Source organism: Natator depressus, chromosome 2 (genome assembly GCF_965152275.1).
Source record: "Natator depressus isolate rNatDep1 chromosome 2, rNatDep2.hap1, whole genome shotgun sequence".
Lineage (NCBI taxonomy): Eukaryota > Metazoa > Chordata > Testudines > Cheloniidae > Natator > Natator depressus.
The window spans coordinates 188,848,881-188,872,575 of record NC_134235.1 but is presented as its reverse complement, the minus strand read 5'-3'; the positions used below and the strand labels follow the sequence as shown (position 1 = coordinate 188,872,575).

General features: G+C 43.9%; 2 protein-coding genes across 5 annotated transcripts in view; one reads left to right on the top strand and one right to left on the bottom strand.

Moving 5' to 3' along the window:
- ABHD5 (abhydrolase domain containing 5, lysophosphatidic acid acyltransferase) overlaps positions 1-4,371 on the bottom strand; it is a 44,392-nt gene extending 40,021 nt beyond the window's left edge. The window contains exon 1 of the mRNA XM_074945604.1: positions 4,146-4,371. Coding sequence (XP_074801705.1) covers positions 4,146-4,282 — 137 coding nt within the window. The 5' untranslated portion in view covers positions 4,283-4,371. The remainder of the gene's footprint in view (positions 1-4,145) is intronic.
- ANO10 (anoctamin 10) overlaps positions 3,783-23,695 on the top strand; it is a 259,737-nt gene continuing 239,824 nt past the window's right edge. The window contains exon 1 of one of the 4 annotated variants that reach the window (XM_074945601.1): positions 3,783-3,886. In XM_074945601.1, coding sequence (XP_074801702.1) covers positions 3,803-3,886 — 84 coding nt within the window. In that variant the 5' untranslated portion in view covers positions 3,783-3,802. Of the gene's footprint in view, positions 3,887-23,528; positions 23,662-23,695 lie in introns of those variants that run through there. The other 3 variants (XM_074945603.1, XM_074945600.1, XM_074945602.1) reach the window with 3 other exon arrangements.

Below are 23,695 nucleotides of genomic sequence, written 5' to 3'. Positions count from 1 at the left end.
CAATCCCTGTAATCTCACCCTGAATTTATAGCCCTGTGCATGCACGTACCATGCTGGCACAGAGCACTGAGTGTGGTATGTTTGATTATTAAAGACATACTCGACTTGGATTTTTTTTTTTTACTTGAAAATTTTTTGAAAGTATGTCAATATTTTCTTTTTACCATTGCACTCACCAGAGAATTACTGAAGGGTGGGGAAAGAAGGGCAGTCTACTCTTTATGCCTCCTGCAACCTTGTGGGGGAGTCTGGGGGCTGCCCTTCTGTCCACTAAGCCCATGTTTGGGCTTGAGAAGGGAGGGAGGAGAAAACCTCTAGCCCGGCAGTGTCTACCTTGCAGTACTTGAGGGAGACTTAAGAATAAAATATTTGATTACAAATTCAAAGTGTGCCATGCCCTGCAATTTTTAAACTGGGTGTTCAAATTAAACTCATCACTACAAGGAGGAGGAAGTAAGTACTGCCTCCCACTGCTTCACCTACAACCCAAGGAGGAGCTGTGATGTGAGCCTGGAATGATCTTAGCAGCTGCTGTCCCTTCCCTCCGGTAACTGTTGAGCAATTCAGCTGCTTTTTTGACTGTTTCTCTTCAAGCCTGAAGGAGAGCAGGATAGAAGAAGTTTGACTGGCTCTGCCTGAGCCTAGAGGAACGATGGCTCAGTTCCCCTTCGCCACATTGCCATTAAGGGCAGCTCAGGAGAGGGGAAAAGAGAAACCAAGAATGAACTACTCCTTATGGATCCCAGGTTCTCTGCCTCAACCCCTGCATACGCTAAAGCAGCCTAGGGAGTCCCCCCCAAAAAGGAGAATCTCTGTAAGGTGACCAAATGTCCCGATTTTATAGGGACAGTCCCGATTTTGGGGTCTTTTTCTTATATAGGCTCCTATTATCCCCCACCCCGTCCTGATTTTTCACGCTTGCTGTCTGGTCACCCTAAATCTCTAGCACTGGCCTAAGTGGTACAAGGAGAGCAGAACAGAGAGAATCCATCTCCAATATTGACTGCAGCAAATAATCTGTTCACCCCTCAGACTGAGAAGGCTGGATATCACTGTTCTAGTCCCTATTGCCATTAATCATTCCTCCCAGGGAAGTTTCTAGATGGGAGTCCTCCATCTGCAGGGATGGGAAATACACTATCATGATCAACTCTCCTCTCCTCTCAGCAGCAGGCCAGGGGTGAGGAGACAGCCTCCTAACTGTGTCTTCATTGGGGCTCCACCCAGAAGAGAGGGGAGAAAAGACACCTTCCCAATGAAAGCCACAGTGCTCCCCTTCCCAAATCTATGCAGGGGCAGGGAAACTGCATAAATACACTTTCTAGAGTGGCTAAAATAAAGCTTGTTCTTGAGCTTTGAGGACAGTACATGAACGTGATGCAAGTGCATGAGACCAGAGAGTGACAGCGATGATAGACATAGAAAGGCATCTGCCTATACACAAACTCCTATCAATGCAAAAGGCCAAACTGGAAAAGGGGTGGCAAATTTCCTTTAGTCTGTGGGTAACACTGGGCACTGGGGTAAAAGTGTACATCCCAGTGCACCTGTTTTTTCCCATGTTCCCTTTAAAACTGGAAGCCTCTGCTAGTCATGTGACTTACAAGAAACTACATAAGTCTTGTAGCCTTTTAGGGAGGGGAGCAGACAGGAGAGACCCTGGGTCATGGAGGAACATAGGTGCATAGAGCTCTTTACTATCAGGTAGAAGGCCTGAGAAGAAGACCTTTTAAGGGAGCAAGAGTTGGCTGGGAGGGAGGAAGTCCCAGCTGATGATGAGAGACAAGGACTAAGACAAGATCCTGCAGGGCAGTGACACTGTTTTGAGTTGATTTGTTTTGAATCTTCATTTCTAAGTTAAAGAAAAACTGAGCAAAAGAACTATAACTATGCAGATATTTGGAGCATGATTTCATTACCCTACCTGCTTACGCTTTGTTTTAAATTTTAAGGTGCGACAGCCAGCCAAACACCCAGACAAATCTGCAATTGACAGTGTCTCTTTAAAGAGCAAGTAAATGATTATGAATGTTATGCAGTATAGTACCCTGAGTGTCTTACTGGAAGTGCTTCATGAGTTCAAACCTACTGAATTCATCACTGCAGATTTTAAAACTACATTCACTCTGAGACTGTAAAAAGTCTAACATCTCCAACAACATGCCTCACAAGTGAAAACCCAAACTAAGAAAAGTCTCAAAGGATAATGGAAAAACAGTTATGAATATTGGAATTGCAATGATTCCTGCAACATAGTTCTATATATTATTCCAAAGCACTCTTAGTTTTAACTAGTTGCTGCAAGCCATTCCATCTAAATTCACCAAAAAAACCCACCCAAAGTTATTTTTAAAGAAAGTTTCCACTTATCTTAAAGACAACAGTTTTAATCCTTGAAACTTTTCCCCACATTTATGCAAACTGAGCAGTAATTAGTGATTTTATACGGAACGCTGACAAACTATTTCTAGATACTTTATTCCACATTGAAGATCCAAATATATTTAGTTTTATCTTCAGATTAGACTGTGGATTACATCTGTATGATTTTGCATGTTTTGATTAATATATTTTATAGTGATTTTACTATGCTATCACCACTATGCTCCCACAGAATGCTCACGTTGCCAGATTTCAACTAGTTGAACTTGCTGTGTAACTAGGTGAATTACTATCTGATGTATTTGTTTTTAAAAAGATTAAATTTCAGATTTTTCCTTTATATACACCCAATATGTCACCTATCATTGAGATATGTATCCAATCTGCAATTTTAATAGCATGTAGGTATTTCTCTACCAAACCAAACAATTTTAAATCTGAAAGCAATTAGTGTATTTCACTAATTCATACAATTTAAATTTTCTCTAGCTGTAACCAGGCTTGTTCACCTTGAAAGGATGACCACGCTTTAAGACAGGCCAACATTAAGAATGCAGTAATGCAAATACTTTGTGCTAACTGTTCAAAGCACTAGCATTTCACCAATGCCAATGCATTTTTTGATGTGCAAAGAGGAGACTTAAGCTTTCATTTTCAAAAGTGACTAGTGATTTTGGGTGCGCAATCTGAAAGACCTTAAAAGGGCTTGATTTTCAGAGGGTGGATGCTGAGCACTTTCTAAAAATCACACCCGTTTTAAAAGATGTCATGTTGGACACCCATAATCAGTAAACCCTTTTTAGACCATTTTTTCCTACCCCAAGGACTTTATATTCTAAGAACAAAATCCTGAAACGTGCTGTGTGAAGATAGAAGTTGGGAGCATGCAGTACTACCCAAGAAGCACTTAACTCCCCAAAGGATCAAGTTAGGCAACTAATGCAGTTTAGAGCCAATGCACTGAATGAGTCTGAGAATATGAAGCAGAGATATTTTAAGACTCACTTGGTAAATCATCAACAGGAGGCTTTATAGACTGTGTATTTTAAGAAGAATGTTGTAGGGTGTTATAGCTGTGTTGGTCCCAGGGCATCAGAGAGACAAGGTGGGTGAGGTAATATCTTTTATTCACTCGAAACCTCTCCAACAGAAGTTTGTCCAACAAAAGATTACCTCGCCCACCTTGTCTCTCTCTAAAGGACAGGGAGGTTTGTTTGGCACACAAACTACAGTGGAGAGGAAGATAGTTTCAAACACAAGGTGCAGCATTGTAGAAAGTGTGAAGACAACGATTAAGTCATTCTGAATGGGCTGCTTGGGAAGAGAAGGAATAGTAGCAGAAATGTGGGTCAGGCCAATTTGCACAGCGGTTTAAAGGGGACTTGTGTTCTCAGTTGATGCTGAAGGGAAATAGAAGTCAATGGAGAGATGGAGCGACACAGACAAAAGAGGAAAATTACTGTTTGGCAACAGCAGTTTGTACGGGGGGGAGGAGACGAGAGATGTGAGTAGATCGCGGGGGGGGGGGGGGAATGCTGTAGCTGAAGCAACTAAGACATCAGTGGTTTTGTAGTAAGAACATGGAGGAAGTGAGACAGAAAAAAGCCTGCAGCGGCTGGGATGTGAGGGTCCGCTGCTGAGCGGTGTATGGGGGGCCCGGAGGGGGAATCTGGGGGTTCGCAGGTGTACATAGGCCGGGGGGTCCCCCCCAACCGCTGCCCCCGCCTGTGGCGCCGTCTCCCCGCCCGCCGGACCGCGCTCACCCTTCGCTTGAGGCCTCCAGGTGCCCGTCCTCGGCCATGGCGGGGGCTCGGCGGCCGCGAGTGACAACGCGAGGGCGACACCGCCCGCCATCACGGGACCCGCCCGCCGCGTCACCCCAGCCGGGCCGGCCCACCATAGAGCGCGCGGCTAGAGCGTCTCGGGGACCCGCCCCTCCCTGGCCTGGCCAGGCCTGGCCAGGGCAATGGGCTGCGGACGGCTGCGCAGGAGGTCGCGCGCGCTGTCAGCCGAAGGCCCCGCGGGCGCCCTCCAGTGCTCGGTTCTTCCCTGGGGAGCTCTTTGAGGGGGCCGGAAGGGGCCAATTCTTGGAGGGGGGGGCGCATTCTAAGGGAGGGTTCTGTGTAGTCTCACTTTTTGTGTCATGCGCAAACAGGGTCCCCGGCAACGCTTTCTTCCCTGCCTGGGGCCTGAGTCGGGTCATTGAATTCAGTGCACAGGGCACGTTTGAGAAAGAGGTTCCTGGAGGGTTTTTGTTTTTTATTTTTTAATGTCACAGCCAAATGGTCTGATGACATATTTTCAGGACAAAAGAAGAAAGGCGCCTTTCGTGTGATGCTGTCAACAAATCCTATTAATCCTAAAAAGAAAAAAGAAAAGGAGTACTTGTGGCACCTTAGAGACTAACCAGTTTATTTGAGCATGAGCTTTCGTGAGCTACAGCTCACTTCATCGGATGCATAGCATATCGTGGAAACTGCAGAAGACATTATATACACACAGAGACCATGAAACAAAACTTCCTCCCACCCCACTGTCCTGCTGCTAACAGCTTATCTAAAGTGATCATCAAGTGATCATCAAGGAAGGCCATTTCCAGCACAAATCAAGGTTTTCTCACTCTTCCCCCCCCGCCCCCCCCCCACACACACAGACACACCTACAAACTCACTCTCCTGCTGGTAATAGCCCATCCCTCTTTGAAACCTCTCTTTATAATGCGCATGATAATCAAGGTGGGTCATTTCCAGCACTAATCCAGGTTTTCTCACCCCCCCCCCACACACACACCCCCTCCAAAAACCACACACACAAACTGACTCTCCTGCTGGCAATAGCTCATCTTACAATGTGCACAGCAATAATCCAAGTTTAACCAGAACGTCTTGGGGGGGGGGGGGTTTGTAGGAAAAAAACAAGGGGAGATAGGCTACCTTGCATAATGACTTAGCCACTCCCAGTCTCTATTCAAGCCCAAATTAATAGTATCCAATTTGCAAATGAATTCCAATTCAGCAGTTTCTCGCTGGAGTCTGGATTTGAAGTTTTTTTGCTGTAAGATAGCGACCCTCATGTCTGTGATTGCGTGACCAGAGAGATTGAAGTGTTCTCCGACTGGTTTATGAATGTTATAATTCTTAACATCTGATTTGTGTCCATTTATTCTTTTACGTAGAGACTGTCCAGTTTGACCAATGTACATGGCAGAGGGGCATTGCTGGCACATGATGGCATATATCACATTGGTGGATGTGCAGGTGAACGAGCCTCTGATAGTGTGGCTGATGTTGTTAGGCCCTGTGATGGTGTTCTCTGAATAGATATGTGGGCACAGTTGGCAATTTGTGCTGGAAATGGCCTTCCTTGATGATCACTTGATGATCACTTTAGATAAGCTGTTAGCAGCAGGACAGTGGGGTGGGAGGAAGTTTTGTTTCATGGTCTCTGTGTGTATATAATGTCTTCTGCAGTTTCCACGATATGCTATGCATCCGATGAAGTGAGCTGTAGCTCACGAAAGCTCATGCTCAAATAAACTGGTTAGTCTCTAAGGTGCCACAAGTACTCCTTTTCTTTTTTCTTTTTACGAATACAGACTAACACGGCTGTTACTCTGAAACCTATTAATCCTGTATCAGAAGTAGAGTGCTCAAATGTCCTGAGTTGCCTGGGGGGGGGGGGGCAGCATGCTTAAACACATCCTAAAAGGAACTCACGAACGGCCATACTGGGTCAGACCAGTGGTCCCTCTAATCTAGTATCCTGTCTTCTGACCAGTGCCAGATGCTTCAGAGGGAACGAACACAAGAAGTGAATTCGAGTGATCCATCCCTTGTCATCCATTCCTAGTTTCTGGCAGTCAGCGGTAGAGTGGCTCTCAATCTTTGCAGACTACACTACTGTACCCCTTTCAGGAGTCTGATTTGTCTTGCATACCCCAAGTACCTCACTTAAGCTACTTGCTTACAAAATCAGACATAAAATACAGAAGTGTCATAGCACACTACTACTGAAAATTGATTCCTTTCTCATTTTTACCATGTAATTATAAATTAGAATATAAATATTATACCTACATTTCAGTGTATGGTAGATTAAGCAATATAAACAAGTCATTGTATGAAATTTTAGTTTGTACTGACTTAGCTAGTGCTTTTTATGTAGCCCATTTTTAAACTAGGCAGATGAGTTGATGTACCCCCTGGAAGACCTCTGCATATCCCCCCGGAGTACGTGTACCCCTATTTGAAAACCACTGCTTTCGCAATAACTGGTTCTATGCTAGCAGATTAATTTTTGATAATCTAACAGCCTCTAATACAGAAACAGGCAAAGGAAATCTCATTGAGGAGTCCTAAAGGAGTACTACTAAATCTTCTACCAACCCTGTGGATGTTATAGCATTTTTCTGGTTTTGTTTTGTTAAGAACCACCATCCCTATTCTTCTGCTTCCATTTGGGACCATTAGAAGAAAATGAATGAGGATTAGTGCCTCATTAAATCAGGGGGGAAATGTCTAAAATGATATTCAGGAAGAAGTATTTAAAAGGATTGGTTGCACAAAATGCTGTGGCCATCGTTATGCCTACATACACACTACACAATGTGTGTGTATAAATATGACACACTCACATGCACCACAGATGTGCAAATATAAAATATGCATATTTATTTAGATTTAAATAATAAAAATATGTCTATTATAAGGCTCTAGGCAGCCTAACATAACTGATTAGAACTAGCAGCATTAAAATAATTTAAACTGGAATTATGCCAATCAGCCACCTATAGGAATGCTCCCTTCCACCACCTTCGTCTTTCTGGGAAGCATACTCTCAGCCCTCTCCAAAAACCCTGCCAAACAGATGTCTTTTGCAGCATGCCTAGATGGTCTCCAAATCTGGGCTACTTTTGACCAATATGGAGGACCAAGAGCGCAGTGCAGAAAATGGAGCAGGCTGCATGGAATGAAGGGTTAAATGCTGACCGGGTGCCTATAAACCAGCCACCAGTTTCTAGTACTTAGAAGATGAGTAGGAAGTGAGCAGGTAGAAGGATTGGAACATAAAGGCCCCAGGAATTGTGGGATGGCACTGGAGGTCTAGCTAGGACAATCTAAACAAAACTCAGCTACACATACTTAAGTTGCATCTTTATTGCAAAAAGGTCAGATAGGAGCATGCCTTAAAGTGAGACATACTTTAACCCATACTTCCAGTCATGCATGCAAACACAGAATCGACACTTATATAAGCATCTGTTTAAGGATTTTGTGCATGGATGATAGGGGTTTGGGGCTAAAAAAACCACACACACAAAAGCACAGAGTTCAGCCTGCAGTGTAGATATACCCACAGAAAACACCCTGTAAGCACCAACCTCTATTATAATGAGTGGGATCCAGCTCAAATACCTCTGCTTATCACAGCTGTGGTGGTATAGCACAAGAGTGAGGGAATCTCTCAGGAGGATAGGTCACAAGCCATTTAGGGATTTATAGGTCAGAGCATACACCCTTAAGTGTTTACCCATATGCTCAGCTCAGTAAGAAAGCTGCTGCTTTTAGCACCAGCTTGTTTCCAAATGGTTTTCAGATGTAGCCACATGTAGAACATGTTGCAGCACTAGCAACAGTCTAATTTTGAGACAGCAAAGGCATGAGTAACACAGTGAAAATTATATCTAAAAAGAAGGGTTATGGCATCCCAGCCAGACACAGATGGTAAAAACCCAGCTGGGTTACTGTTTGAATATGATCAGCACCAACAGGGGGTCTAGAATTACCATTAAACTGTGGTGGATGTACCCCATCAATATGCATACATATATGTATATAATATTTTCACTTGGCTATTAGTTAGGTTAATCAAATAACAAAGAGGCAAATGCTTATGGAACAGGAAATATCTGTGAAAAGCTAATGAGCCCCTTTGCACACACATAGCCCAAAGGTGATTCCAGGGGAGGCAGCAGCACCAGACTGAGGTATTGATTCCCTCACAAGAAAAAGCATTCTCCAGCATGTTTACTAGAGGCCAGAGAGGCAACCGCAACCTAGCAGCTTTGAATTAGATTTTTGGGCTGGTTTTGGTTTTTAAAGTAAACCCTGACAATTATTACATGTGTAATTGGAGCAGTATTGAACTCTGACCATAATAATGATTAACTAGCATTTATATTGTGCTTTGCATTTGCAAAGTGCCACACAAGCTTTCATTTAATCCAACATATGTATATTAAGTTTCACCTCCCTCATGTGGAGGTGAGTAATTAGGGGGAGGGAGAGGCTTATATTAGGCATTACACACCCATAAAAGCAGAACAACAGTCTTAATGTTAAACCTAATTATTATTAAACTTATATAAACATTATAAAAAGAAAAGGAGGACTTGTGGCACCTTAGAGACTAACCAATTTATTTGAGCATGAGCTAGTGAGCTGTAGCTCACGAAAGCTCATGCTCAAATAAATTGGTTAGTCTCTAAGGTGCCACAAGTCCTCCTTTTCTTTTTGCGAATACAGACTAACACGGCTGTTACTCTGAAACCATAAACATTATAACTGAAGTCAGGCAGCATGATTCAGTCTGTGGGAAGCAGGGTTCAGAAATCTTAGCTTCTATTTTCAGCTAGTATGGTATGGGGCAGTACTTTACTTGGTATTGTGTATATATATATATTGGTATCTATAACAGGTAATATCTGACCAGGTTATAATAAAGCACTCTGAAATTGTTTATATAGCACTCTGAAATTATTGGATGAAAGCAGCTATACAGCACAAGTGTATAGTATGTACTTGGTAACAAATGCAGTAGTCAAGGTCACAGAATAGTTTCAGTCAAGGTTTTAATTGGGGTATCTTACAATGGAAAACTAGTACTTTTCTTTGGAGGATACCTGCTTGTGCTGTGGAAACTTTTATTTAAATAAAAAATTAAGTATCTAGACTTTACAATTCTGAAGATATGTGAACAGAGTATAAATGGATATAGTGAAGTCTGCCTGCATCTGCAGACAACCTGAAATGATAGCTCTGCGTGTTGTGAGTTGTTCCTCATCATTCAAATGGTAAATTAAGTCTAAAGCCTAGTTACGATGATTTAGGTCCTGATCTTGCAACACATGTGTAATCTCATTGACTTCAATAATTTCTACACACATGCACACAGAGGAACTTCAGTGGAATGACTCATGCTTAAAGTCTAGCATGTGTGTAAGTGTTTGCTGTTTTGGAGCCTTTGTTAACATTGTTAACATTAACCATTTCATTGCTCTCTAGATAGCCCCCCTTGCTATAGTGTCTGAGTGCCTTCCATGTGTTAGTCTCTCCCAGGATCTAGGAGAAATAGCTTGATTACGTTATTAGTTAGGCTTGGCAGAATTCCGTTTTTATTTTTTATAATTTTGACTGATATTTGTTTATTTTGGGGCATTTTTATTTTAAATTTCCATAGTTGCAGGAAATTATGGTGTGGGGGAGTTGAGACAGTGGGGGAAGGAATCAGGCAATTATTTAATTATTTAATGACAGTAGATGTTAAGATTCAAAATGTTGAAGCTTTATAACCATTAACATAAATTTTCAACATCACATGTCAAAATACACAAAGTAAATATTCTTAAATCAAGCTCTAAAGTTCTCAAGAAGCATTTGTTACTTTGCTTAGCTGTGAATTTTGATGATCAATGGAAATATTTTTGTCAGTTTGCATGGGTGCAGTGAAATCCATGTTGATTGACTTTTACTGATAAAAATCTAATCCTTACAAACCTACTTATAGTTTTGGTTGTTTATCTGCTTGTTTGTATCTTTATGGATTGGTGAGTGGATGTGACCCTAACAGCATCCGAATGTAAGAGGGCAAGGGGCTCACTGGTATCTGGTAGTAACTTTCAGCTGGTCTGACCAGTTCAGCGTACCCAGTTCATTGATGTCATAAACTGTATCTGATATGTGTCATGAAAGGTATCATTGGAAAACTAATAACACACTGATGATTAATATTCTTGTGTGGTGTATGTGCAGTAAACACCCAAGGGAACATAAACATGTGAAAGAAATGTGGAACTAAAATGTGCTTACCAGATAAGTCTGCGGAGCAGGTAAACAGGTTTCTCTCAGACAAAGGGCAAGGCCATGCCTCCAGCCAGGTGTCATCAGAATCCATTAGCAATCACATGTCAAGAGGCCATTCATTTGCATTGAAGGGACAGGAACAAACCAATTTGCATTTTAGCAAACACCATTGGGGAAGAAACCAGCATGGAACTTCCTTCACCACCATACTCCATGTCTCCTTCCTCACAACTTGAATGAACTTTATTTTGGGGGGTAACCTTCAGAAGAATCCATTTCAAAGGTTCACTGGACTATAAATGAGAGGGGCAAAGAACCCCAAGTTAACTTTCTCCTAGAAAGACAAGAAGGAATCAGCATCCTGTGCTTCTGTGGAAGGTCCTGACTGAGAGGCAGTCAGCCATGCTGGACAAAGTGCGATTGCTAAGAGAAACCATTTTAAACAAAGACTGTACCTTCTATTGTTTCATCTGTCACTTAAAAAGGGGGAATTTAACTGCTGCTTCAGTTAGCCTGAATGGAAGGTGCTATCATGTCCACCAGTTTCATTGAGATCTGTGATGACCCATAGATCAAATACACACCCTCATGGAGGTGCCCAACCTCTAGCATAACATTGTGTATATATTTGTTTAAAATACACATTATGGGGCTCTTATCTGACATCTTATCTTTCCTTTCTGATTGGATGCCTACATTATGCTGTGAATGGGGCAAGCTGCTCCACCTGAAGAGACAGCAGCAACCCTAAGAAGTTCTATAACTAAAACAAATATCTAGACATACGTGGGCAGTTGAAGTTTCAACAAGTAAGAATTAGTTGACATACTATCTCAGTAGAGGGATCAGATATCGCCTAGTTCCTGCACTCCGGACAGAAGCATTACTCAGTCTTAACAAGGTTGGGGCTCAGCCAACTAGTCCTCATTAACTCCTCCTCTCTTCCACACAGTGAATAAGTCGTTCAACTGCACCAACTTGATCCAATGAATCAAATATAGAACTGGGTGGCATGTATGTCCTGTGGCATGTAATAGTTCAGTCTCCTGAGCATTCTAATACTTTGGTCTCATTTCAGTTGTCGGGTTTAATATGCAGGTGCTGGGTGTTGTTGGTGACCTATGATTACATGAAAGCAGACTCAATGCTTTAGTGGTCCCTTTTGGCCTTAAAATCTATGATTTTAACACAATCCACACTTCTTCACACAGGATATGTCTACACTACGAAATTAGGTCGATTTTATAGAAGTCGATTTTTAGAAATCGATTTTATATAGTCGATTGCGTATGTCCACACTAAGTGCATTAAGTCGGCGGAGTGCGTCCTCACTACTGTGGCTAGCATCGACTTACAGAGCGGTGCACTGTGGGTAGCTATCCCACAGTTCCCGCAGTCTCCGCCGCACACTAGAATTCTGGGTTAAGCTCCCAATACCTGATGGGGCAAAAACATTATTGCGGGTGGTTTTGGTTACATGTCGTCAGTCACACCTACCTCCGTGAAAGCAACGTTAGACAATCGTTTCGCGCCTTTTTTCCATGCAGACGTCATACCACGGTAAGCATGGAGCCCGCTCAGCTCAGCTCACCGTCACCACTACTGTTGTGTCCTGGGTGCTGCTGTCAGCAGACGGTGCAGTAGGATTGCTAACCATTGTCATACACCGCTTCCGCTGCAACTCTGCTATCCTGCTCCCCAGCGATGAGCTCGCGGGGTCTGTGCTGGTCCTCCTGGGTGCTGTACGACTGCTCACCGTCATCATCCACCGCTTCCGCTGCAACTCTGCTCTCCTGCAGATGACATACCACGGCAAGCATGGAGCCCACTCAGCTCACCATCACCGCTGCTGTTGTGAGCATTGTAAACACCTCGCGCATCATCCTGGAGTATATGCAAAACCGGGCTAAGAGACGCCAGCACGAGAAGGATTTTGAAGAGGACATGGACACAGACGTTCCTGAAAGAACGGGCTGTGGCAATTGGGACATCATGGTGGCAGTGAGGCTAGTTGATACAGTGGAACGCCGATTCTGGGCCCAGCAAACAAGCACAGACTGGTGGGACCACATAGTGTTTCAGGTATATGATGATTCCCAGTGGCTACAAAACTTTTGCATGCATAAGGCCCCTTTCCTGGAACTCTGTGAGTTGCTTTCCCCCACCCTGAAGCACAGGAATACCAAGATGAGAGCTTCCCTGACAGTTGAGAAGCGAGTGGCGATAGCCCTGTGGAAGCTTGCAATGCCTGACTGCTACCGGTCAGTAAGAAATCAATTTGGAGTGTGCAAGTCTACTGTAGGGGCTGCTGTGATCCAAGTAGCCAATGCAATTATTGACATTCTGTTATCAAGGGTAGTGCCTCTGGGAAATGTGCAGGTCATAGTGGATGGCTTTGCTGCAATGGGGTTCCCTAACTGTGGTGGAGCGATAGACAGAACGCATATCCCCATCTTGGCACTGGACCACCTTGCCAATCAGTACATAAACCGCAAGGGGTACTTCTCAATGGTGCTGCAAGCACTGGTGGATCACAAGGGACATTTCACTGACATCAGCGTGGGATGGCTGGGAAAGGTTTATGACGCTTGCATATTTAGAAACTCCAGGCTGTTCGAGCAGCTGCAAGAAGGGACTTACTTCCCAGACCAGAAAATAACTGTTAGGGATGTTGAAATGCCAATAGTTATCCTTGGGGGCCCAGCCTACCCCTTGCTCCCATGGCTCATGAAGCCTAACACAGGCACCCTGGACAGTAGTAAGGAGCAGTTCAACTATAGGCTGAGCAAATGGAGAATGGTGGTAGAATGTGCCTTTGGACATTTAAAAGCTCGCTGCTTGCTGTGTGCTCCATAATATCTGTGAGAGTAAGGGGGAGATGTTTATGGCAGGGTGGGAGGTTGAGGCAAATCGCCTGGCATCCGATTTTGAGCAGCCAGACACCAGGGTGATTAGAAGAGCACAGCAAGGCGCGCTGCGCATCAGAGAAGCTTTGAAAACCAGTTTCATGACTGGCCAGGCTTCGGTGTGACAGTTGTGTGTGTTTCTCCTTGATGCAAATCCACCCCCTTTGTTGATTTTAAGTCCTTGTAAGCCAACCACCCTCCCCCTTTCGAAATAAAGTCACTATTGTTTTGAAACCATGCATTCCTTCTTTATTAATTAAAAAAAAATGAGATAGAGGACAAGGTAGCCTGGGTGGGGTGGGGTGGGGGAGGAGGGAAGAACAAGGCCACATTGTTTATTGTAGCCACACTACAAAATCAAACTGTTTGAACGACAGCCTTTTGTTGCTTGGGCCATCCTCTGGAGTGGAGTGGCTGGGTGCCCGGAGCGGGGCCCCCCTGCATTCTTAGGCGTCTGGTTGAGGAGACTATGGAACATGGGGAGGAGGGTAGGCGGTTATACAGTGGATGCAGCGGGGGTCTGTGCTCTTGTTGGCTTTCCTGCAGCTCCAACAGACACTTCATCATGTCCGTTTGCTCCTCCAACAGATGCTTCATCATGTCTGTTTGCTCCCCCATTAGCCTCAGCATCGCGTCCTGCCTCCGCTCTTCACACTCACTTAATTATTTCCTGGCCTCTGCCACTGAATGCCTCCATGCATTAAGCTGTGCCCTATCAGTGCGGGAGGACTGCATGAGCTCGGAAAACATGTCATTGCGAGTGCGGTTTTTTTCCGCCTTCTAATCTGCGACAACCTCAGGGACGGAGATGATAGGGGCAGCGTAGAAACATTTGCACCTGGGGGGAGATAAAAAGGGAGAGTAAAATTGGGTTGGCTTCTTACACCTTCATAACATGTGGGAACGTTATCAAATTGCAGCACCCCCCTTTCCCAGAGCAAGCAATGGGTTGGGTTTCACATTTAAAAGGAGGGGCTGCAGTATTCGGGTAGATGTGCAGCCCACACCTACCCCCACCCCACCGCATGGCTATTCTCTGGGATGATCCCTTTTAGCCAAGCACAAACAGCCCAGCATGAATGGGGTCCTTTTACTGTTCCCTTACAAAAATTCCCCTATTTCAACCAGGTGATCATGAACACTATTGCTTTTAAACCCCCTACTGTAGTTACAAATGTGCACTCACCGGAGGTGCCTTCTCTGGCTTCAGGGTCGGGGATAAAGCCTTGGGAGGGTATTGGATCCAGGGTGATGAAAAGGTCCTGGCTGCCGGGGAGAACAGATTCACCGCTTGCTTGCTGCACATTCTCTTCCTCTTCATCCTCCTCCTCTTCCTCCTCCACAAAATCCTCCTCCGTGCGGCTTGAGACTCTCCCCTTGCAGGTGCCACGGACAGAGGGGGGATAGTGGTAGGGTCCCCCCCTAGAATGGCATGCAGCTATTCAGCATGAACATGAAGCGGCATGTATGGGGCTCTGACCCAGAGCGACCGTTTGCCTCCTTTGTCTTTTGGTAGGCTTGCCTGAGCTCCTTAACTTTCACGCGGCACTGCTGTGTGTCCCTGGTGTAGCCTCTATCCAACATGCCCTGTGAGATTGTGTCAAATATATTTGCATTTCTTCTTTTGGATCGGAGTTCTGCCTGCACAGATTCTTCTCCCCATACAGCAATCAGATCCAGTGTCTCCCTTTCGGTCCATGCTGGAGCTCGTTTGCGATTCTGGAATTGCATGGTCACCTGTGCTGCTGAGCTCGCCATGCTGACCAAACAGGAAATGAAATTCAAAAGTTCCTGGGGCTTTTCCTGTGTACCTGGCTAGTGCTTCGGAGTGGAAAGTGCTGTCCAGAGCGGTCACAATGGAGCAGTCTGGGATAGCTCCCGGAGGCCAATACCGTCTATTTGCATCCGGACTGCCCCAAATTTGACCCAGCAAGGTCGATTTTAGCGCTACTCCCCTCGTCGGGGAGGAGTACAGAAGTCAATTTTAAGAGCCTTTTCGGTCAACGGAACAGGGTTGGTTGTGTGGATGCGGTCATTTTTAAATCGACCTAAAGCAGCTAAATTCGACCTAACTCTGTAGTGTAGACCAGGCCTAAGGGCACGATACTACACCATTGATGTGGATGGGAGGTTTGTCACTGAAGGTAGTGGGAGCAAGAGCAGGCATAGGCACAAATTCTCCAAAGGTATTTAGGTGCCTCACTACCACTGGTTTTAGTTAGAAGCTTTCAAGGTTCCTTCCCCACTCTGAACTCTAGGGTACAGATGTGGGGACCTGCATGCAAACCTCCTAAGCTTACTTTTACCAGCTTAGGTTAAAACTTCCCCAAGGTACAAACTATTTTACCTTTTGCCCTTGGACTTTATCACTGCCACCACCAAACGTCTAACTGGTATATTACTGGGAAAGAGTCCATTTGGAATAGTCTTTCCCCCAAAATCCTCCCAACCCTTACACCGCCTTCCCTGGGGAAGGTTTGATAAAAATCCTCACCAATTTGCATAGGTGAACACAGACCCAAAACCTTGGATCCTAAGAACAATGAAAAAGCAATCAGATTCTTAAAAGAAGAATTTTAATAGAAGTAAAAAGAATCACCTCTGTAAAATCAGGATGGTAAATACCTTACAGGGTAATTAGATTCAAAACATAGAGAATCCCTGTAGGCAAAACCTTAAGTTACAAAAAGACACAAAAACAGGAATCTACATTCCATTCAGCACAGCTTATTTTCTCAGCCATTTAAAGGAATCAGAATCTAATGCATATCTAGCTAGATTACTTACTAAGTTCTAAGACTCCATTCCTGTTCCATCCCCGGCAAAAGCATCACCCAGACAGAGAGAGAGAGGATTTGTTTCTCCCTCCCCACAGCTTTTGAAAGTATCGTCTCCTCATTGGTCATTTTGGTCAGGTGCCAGCGAGGTTATCCTAGCTTCTTAACCCTTTACAGGTGAAAGGGTTTTTCCTCTGGCCAGGAGGGATTTTAAAGGTGTTTACATTTCCCTTTATATTTATGACAGAAGCCTAAAAGCTTTTGAAGATCTGGACCTAAACCAAGGCTCAGGGAAGTCAGAAGGAGGCTTTCCATTGGTTTTGGATCAAGCCCTTACCACCTCATGGCCTCATTCATATTGGGTAAAATTCATTCCACTCACATGAAACTCAAGTTCTCAGTGTAACCATATATGTATATTAAAAAAACCCATAAGAATGATCATACAGTACTCCTGAGGAATTGTGTGCCACTGGACACGCACAGAATTCATGTCTGCTGCAGATTTTTTTGCTTCCCTGCAGAAAAATGAATTCTGACAGGGAAGCAAAAGGAAGCTGCAAGAGTGTTCACATGCCCCTCCCAGGCAGGGCGGGCACGTCAGTTTGGGCATCTGGAGCAGATAGGGGAGACGTAAATCATCACCAGACGGGTGGGGTGGGGCGGAGCGTGTGAGTGAGTGAGAGAGACTCTGGCCCTCTCGCTTGATATCACAGTGCACCCTGCCTTGAGGGGCAGGGCTTTGGAGTGTTTCTAAGGAGGTAGGCATGGAGAAAGCTCTGTTTCCTCAGGCAGAGCAGAATGTAGCAGCCTGCCTGCTTAGTGAATTGTTCACATTGTTCTTAATGAATTCCCCCGTGAGTATAAAACAGGTGTAAAAGTTTTAAGGCTCCTTTACATTGTCAGAGTGATGTAAAGGAGTCTTATTGTAAATGACAGTATGGCCTTATAAATGCTTATGGTGCTTTAGTGATTAAAACTGGTCTAAATTTTTGGACTGGAAAATTTTCCTATCAAAATGTGCTCCATGAACTGTTTGCTACTGATCTTTCTGGAGCGGGTCAGTAACCAATATAAACTGTGAGTTTGATTCCCCAGCCCTCACTTGCTCTTCAGTTGTCTATGATGTAATACTGAGCATATGGCTATATTTGTTGACTAATAACTAGAAATAAAGGGTCAAATTTAGCTACATTACTGTTAGACAAAGGGGATTTGTGGATTTCCTCCAATGCTTCCCCACTCCCATTCTACATGCAGCTCAGCAGTCCACCTGAATCCCTGCCTGTGTTATTTCTTCCTCCAAAAGGGTGTCAGTCATCTGCTGCAGGCAGATTTTTTTGAACCCACTTACACTGTTGGCCTTCACAGTATCCCTGACAATGAGTTCCACAGGTTCACTGTGCACTGTATGAAGAAATACTTCCTTTTGTTTGTTTTAAACCTGCTGCCTATTAATTTCATTGAGTGACTCCTGGTTCTTGTGTTAGGCAAGTGTTATTTACCCCTTCACATATTCATTTTCTCCACATTGTTCATGATTTTATAGACCTCTAACATATTTCCCCTCTCCTTAGTCATCTCTTTTCTAAGATGAACAGGCCCAGTCTTTTTAATCTCTCCTTGTATGGAAGCTGTTCCATACTCCTTTGTTGCCCTTCTCTGTACTTCTTCCAATTCTAAGAAATGTTTTTTGTAGGGTGACCAGATGTCCCGATTTTATAGGGACAGTCCCGATTTTTGGGTCTTTTTCTTATATCGGCTCTTATTACCCCCCAACCACGTCCCGATTTTTCACACTTGCTGTCTGGTCACCCTAGTTTTTTGAGATGTGGGGGGACCAGAACTACACACAGTATTCAAGGCATGGGCATCACATGCATTTATATAGTCACATTATGATATTTTCTGTCTTATTATCTATCCCTTTCCTAATGGTTCCTAACTTTGTTAGCTTTTTTGACTGAATTTCATCTGCCATTTTGTTGCTCAGTCATCCAGTTTAGTGAGATCCCTTTGTAACTCTTCACAGTCTGATTTGGACTTGAGTAATATTTTATCATCTGTAAACTTTGTCCTCTTACTGTTTGTCCTCTTTTCCAGATCATTTATGAAAATGTTAAACAACACAGGTCCCAGTACAGATCCTTGGGGGACCCCATAGGTGCTGGAACTAGGGGTGCTGAGGGTGCTATGATACCCCCTGGCTTGAAGTGGTTTCCATCATATACAGGGTTAAAAGCTCTTCAAACTCAGTTTGAAACATTTTTGTATAAATTATGCTCTGTTTCAAATAAGATTTTAGAATAACACTACAGCTGTAGAAGACAAAGTCAATGAACTTGATGACAAGATTAAAGATTTTGCTGTACAGATAGTACTAATGTTCTAAGTGGACCACTTAGCAGTATGAAAGATAAATTAGAATTTATGGAAAATGTAATTAAATCTACAAATATGTGGTCTTTAGTATTTCTGAATTGATGGCTATTGAAGATCTATCAGTTAAAATTTCAATTTTTCTTTTATTCTTTGCAGCTTATCTTCCTTTGGTCACACACAGCACATAATAGACCCTTGAAAAAAATCCTTTATTTTGCAAAATAATTCTACACTAACTAGAACTACTATAGTCATTTTTTGCAATAGTAACAAAAATAAGATAATGAGAAAGAAAGTCTGGAAAGCAAAATGTTCATGTGCTGTTTGGTAGAAAATAAAATTTCTGTTTTTTCTTTGATAACTCTAAAATATAAATGTTAATTGGTACAGAAAGTTTTATAACTTTTATATAAATACTAGCTAAAAGTTGCCCATTATTTTATCTACACTTAACCATTTTGATGTGCTCATTTCTGTGAGATTTTCCTGCAAGATTTGATATAGTTTTTAAAACGTCTACTCTAGAAGAATAAAATAAAGGAACCTTTACCAAACCATCTCTTTTCACCAGTAAAATTTATTACAATCAGTGACAATTACAGTTTGGGGAATTCTGGATGTAAGTCAGTATGAATGGCCAGACTATAATATACTATCTTTTTGGGTCCAATCCTGCAAGATAGAGTCCCACCCAAGAGGTACAGAGTATCCTCAACTTCATTGAACTCAGAGAGAAAGCACAGAACCTTCTAGGAGGTACTCACCTTTTTGCAGGATTAGGCACTTCATGCTTTGTTGCCCATTAAAGGCCATTAGATGTTGCCCATTAGAGGCCAATTTACAGAGAGGATAAGGAATCTATTAGGATTTAAATGGTAAAGGCTTTCATATTTTTTTTGCATAGGTGGAAAATGAGAGATCTAGTCACAGCTCACCACTGGGGGTTATTTATATAATAATTATCTTTCGATTGCAGTATATGGGTTTGTTACAATATTTCAACTCCTGGTATAGCCCTCTACTAGTACACCCCTTGTCCTTAAGAGTAGAAGGGTATGTTATATCTACACTGCAGTTAGACACCTGTGGTTGGCCCATGCCAGCTGACTCAAGCTCGTGGGGCTCAGTCTAAGAGGCTGTTTGATTGTGGTGTAGATGTTTGACTCAGGCTGCCGCCCACGCTTTGGCACCCTCCCACCTTGCAGAGTCCTAGAGCCCCGGCTCCAGCCTGAGTCTGAACATCTACACCACAATTAAACAGTTCCTTAGCCTGAGCCAGGGGGTTTTAATTGCAGTGTAGACATGCCCAAAGAAGCCACTTGCTTTTCCCTTCTAAGCAACTCTCTGCCCCACCACAGGACCACTGGGTTAATGGCACACCTCAAGTTGTCAATCTATAGAATACATAGTGCCTCCATCTAGTGGTCAGGTGAATACATGCTTATATATAACCCCTCTGATACCTAGGACATTAACAATATATTTAATAGGAATCAAGAACCAAAAAGTTGTAGGAAAACCCCTCCCAACATTTAAGAGAAAGGGTTTGGGTTACATAAAAAGAAGAGGGGATAAGTAGGAACCATGGGTAAAAGGAAAGGTCAGGGAAATCAAGGGGAAGAGAGATACCAAAGTGTTAACTCCAAAACAATAATCAAACACCCCTCCCCTCAAATAATCACATCTTTTGCAATAATTAAATACAATCTGAATTCTACAAACAGAATATAAAAGAAAAGAGGGTCCAATCGTAAAGTCTACCCACAGATCTCAGCTGGTCAGTATGTACACACTGTCACTTGTGTTAGAGCTCTTTAGGATTGATTAAAGAAAAGTAAACTTGCCGTTGTTTTTATGTCAGAGCCCTGACCATCATTTGGGTGCTGACACTATCCTTCAACTCTCTGTAATCCTTCGCCTGTCTTTACGCTGAACTTAACTGAGTCTCTTAGACAAGGTCTTGAATGACCTCTGGGTATTTCCCTAAGAGTAAGTGAAAATACTCACTTGGTATATCTACACTGGAGCTGAAGGTGTAAATTCCAGCTTGAGTAGATGTACCTGTCTGATGGAGCTACCATGCTAAAAATAGAATGTAGCTACAGCTGCATGATGGGCTAGCCATTCCAAGTATGTACCCATCCAAGTACATGTCCTCAAAGTCAAAGTGGAATTTACACCTCCAGCCCAAAGTGTAGACACACCCAGTATTGGTACAGTATCATACTGTGAGACAGATTGCTCTCTGGACTGGAGAGCAGGTCTCTGTGTTGCTCAAATACTAATCCTCCCTTGACTTTCTGTGCTAGGGAGGCCTAGTAGGTGTGGCTGGCCTTCTATCTGTTCCCTCTGGATAGTAATCTGAGAGCTGCTTCCCTCCTCTTCGCTTTGTCCACACCTGGGCAGGTTGGCCTCCTCTCTTTCTGCTCGTTCTATGTTGTGGCTGGTGATTGCTTGAGTGGAGGGATGGGCTTTTCTTTGCCCAATGCCTGCTATAGCCAAGCTGTTTTGGGAATAGCTGACTGAGTGGTGAAACTGGGTGCTTTGAATCAGCTGGGCTCCTTTCACTAGCAGGTAAAAGGGATTTACCTCTCTTCTACCATGTAGAGAGCAACCGAACAACTTCACCTATCTCTACTTCTGAAAGTAAACTCCCCTATTTCCCCCACAAACAATGTTTGGGCTGGATGCACATAACTGGGAGTCCCAGCCACGTGCAGACATTGTTGGGTACAGTTGGTTGACCAGGAGTGTCAGTCACTCTCCTCTCTCAGCAACTTCCCCTCTTCTCTGGCCAAACACCCACTGTCAGGGTCTCATGCACAACGAATGGGTAGCCACTTTCCATTTCCCAGCCTCTGTCTCTGTGCTGCGGTCTGTCTGTGGGAGCTGCTTCTTGCAAACCCCTATAATATAAAGGAAAATACAACTGCTAGCATGTGAAAATTGGGCTACATATCACTGGAAAAGTAATTTCCTCTACAGTTGTAATAAAATTCAGATTTGACCTAATGGTCTCTATGCCGTGATAATGAATGTAGATTATATCCCCTGCTCTTCTACTGGCTTGCTGTATGACTTTGGGGAAGTCACTACACCTATTTGTGCCTCAGTTTCCTCATCAGTAGAATGAAGATAGTAATAGTGTTTACCTTCTTTTGTAAATATACAGATAAAAAGTACTTATATAAGACTCAGCACACTGGTGTCCACTTAGAGACTGGGACCAGAACAAGTTTTGATAAGCTAAACCTTCCCTCCCACAGCAGGACCCCTAGGTCAATGGCTCTTGTAATGTTTACCACCTTGTAGCAACAGGGGAGAACCAAATCCTCTTTGTAACTATTTAACTGTGTCTCTCATGTTTGAGATGTCTTAAACATGATTATTGTTATCCTTAGCTACTGGCAACAATTCCTGCTTGTATGAAGTGACTCTCGCCAATTCAGCTTTTATATTAAATTTTCTTTCAATTGAGCCTTGACATATTGACAGAATCCACCTTTTACTAGGACTCAAGGAAAAAATTAGTAATTTTGATGTATCAGCAGAATTACGTACTTAATGACTGATTCTTTCTCATATGCACAGAGTTAAACTGAATGCCAAATTTGGGGTTTGGAAAGAGGTTTCTCTGTGCAAGGACCTTGCAATTTTTTTTATTTCTGTAACATTAATTGGTACTCATCTGTTAATATCAAACGGGTGTATATATATATAATCAAATGGGATTTTATATATATATATATATATAATCTCAATTAATTTCCTGAGGATTTGGGGGAGAGAAAGGAGTGACAATTCCTTTTTTTTTTTTTTGAGGTCTGATACCGGAAATATTAGAAAATTTAGGACTATTCTGTACAGTTCTCTTTAGGTGGCTGTACAAACAGAAATGTGCTCTCTAGATTGCAGGAAATTATACAAGTAAATAAAATGGATTTAGCATTTACTACTGTGAATAATCCCACTGAAATCAGTGGGTTGTAAGTACGTACTACACCCTGTAATACAGGTTTGCTGGGTAGTCCCTAAATTAAGACTAGAACAAACAGGAGACAACAAAGCAAGGAGAGGTAGGGTAAGGGAGGGGAAAATAAGATTTTGTGGGCCAGTGGGAGGCTCATGTATGTATTAGGAAGTAGCTTGTTTTCTTTAACTTCTTATTGCACAATGGATAATGCTGAAAGTACAGGAGGCCAGAATAGCTACTGCTGCTGGAAGCCATGAGCTCTGAGGAGTTACAGGGTGAAAAGCAGGATATGGTGGATGGCAGGGAGCAGCAAGACAGAAGGGGTGCATGTGGGCATGGGAGATGGGCACACATGACTATGTAGAGTCCTAATGCCTGTGTGGGGAACAGGGGCGTTGGAACAATTTATAGAGTGCAGATACTGAAAGCCATTGAACAAAACTGTAAACTGTGCATCTCAGGAAAACCACTTCTGGCCAGGGGCTGCTGCCAGACTCCTAGCACCCTGGTGGGGAGGACCCTGACCTTGCTTTCCCCACACTCCAGAGGCTAAAGAGCAACATGCAGCAGGTCTACGCTGGCTCCCGCGTGTGGCATATGTATACTGCACCCCCCCCCCTCGACCCCAGTACGGGTACAACTAGCAGGGAAGGACAGCGAGGCACTGCCTAGGCGCGCACAGACGCACAGCAGCCTAGGGGTGTGTGTACCATACATGGCTCTCTGCGCCCCCATGCAAAGCCTTTGCTGCCATTTTTAGCAGCAGCAGCTGCACAGCTACACGGCTGCCAGACGCTTGAGGGGGCTATACACGAGTCCCGTCGGGGCCAACCGCCGGCCAACCGCTCTTGAGAAAGGGGGAGGGCGGAGTAACACTCAGGCAACGTCTTAGCTCCGCCCTTTGGCTCGCGCGGTCCGCTCTCCTAGCTCCGCCTCCTGGCGCGCGCGGCTCCCGCGGTCTTCCCCGAGCGCTTCTCCTTCCCTAAGCCCCGCCTCGCGTCCCTCTTGGGCCCGCCCTTTTGGCGCGAGCAGCCGCGCCCCTAACACCGGCGCACGCTCCCTGTTGTTACGGCGGGTCTAACGCCCCCTCTCATCACCCGCAGCCGCTCTGCTCCCTCCCTCCCTCCCTCGCCTGCAGACGTGGAATAAAGAGGCAGAGGGTGAGTGTGAGCCCCCTGCTCTCCGCTAGTCCCT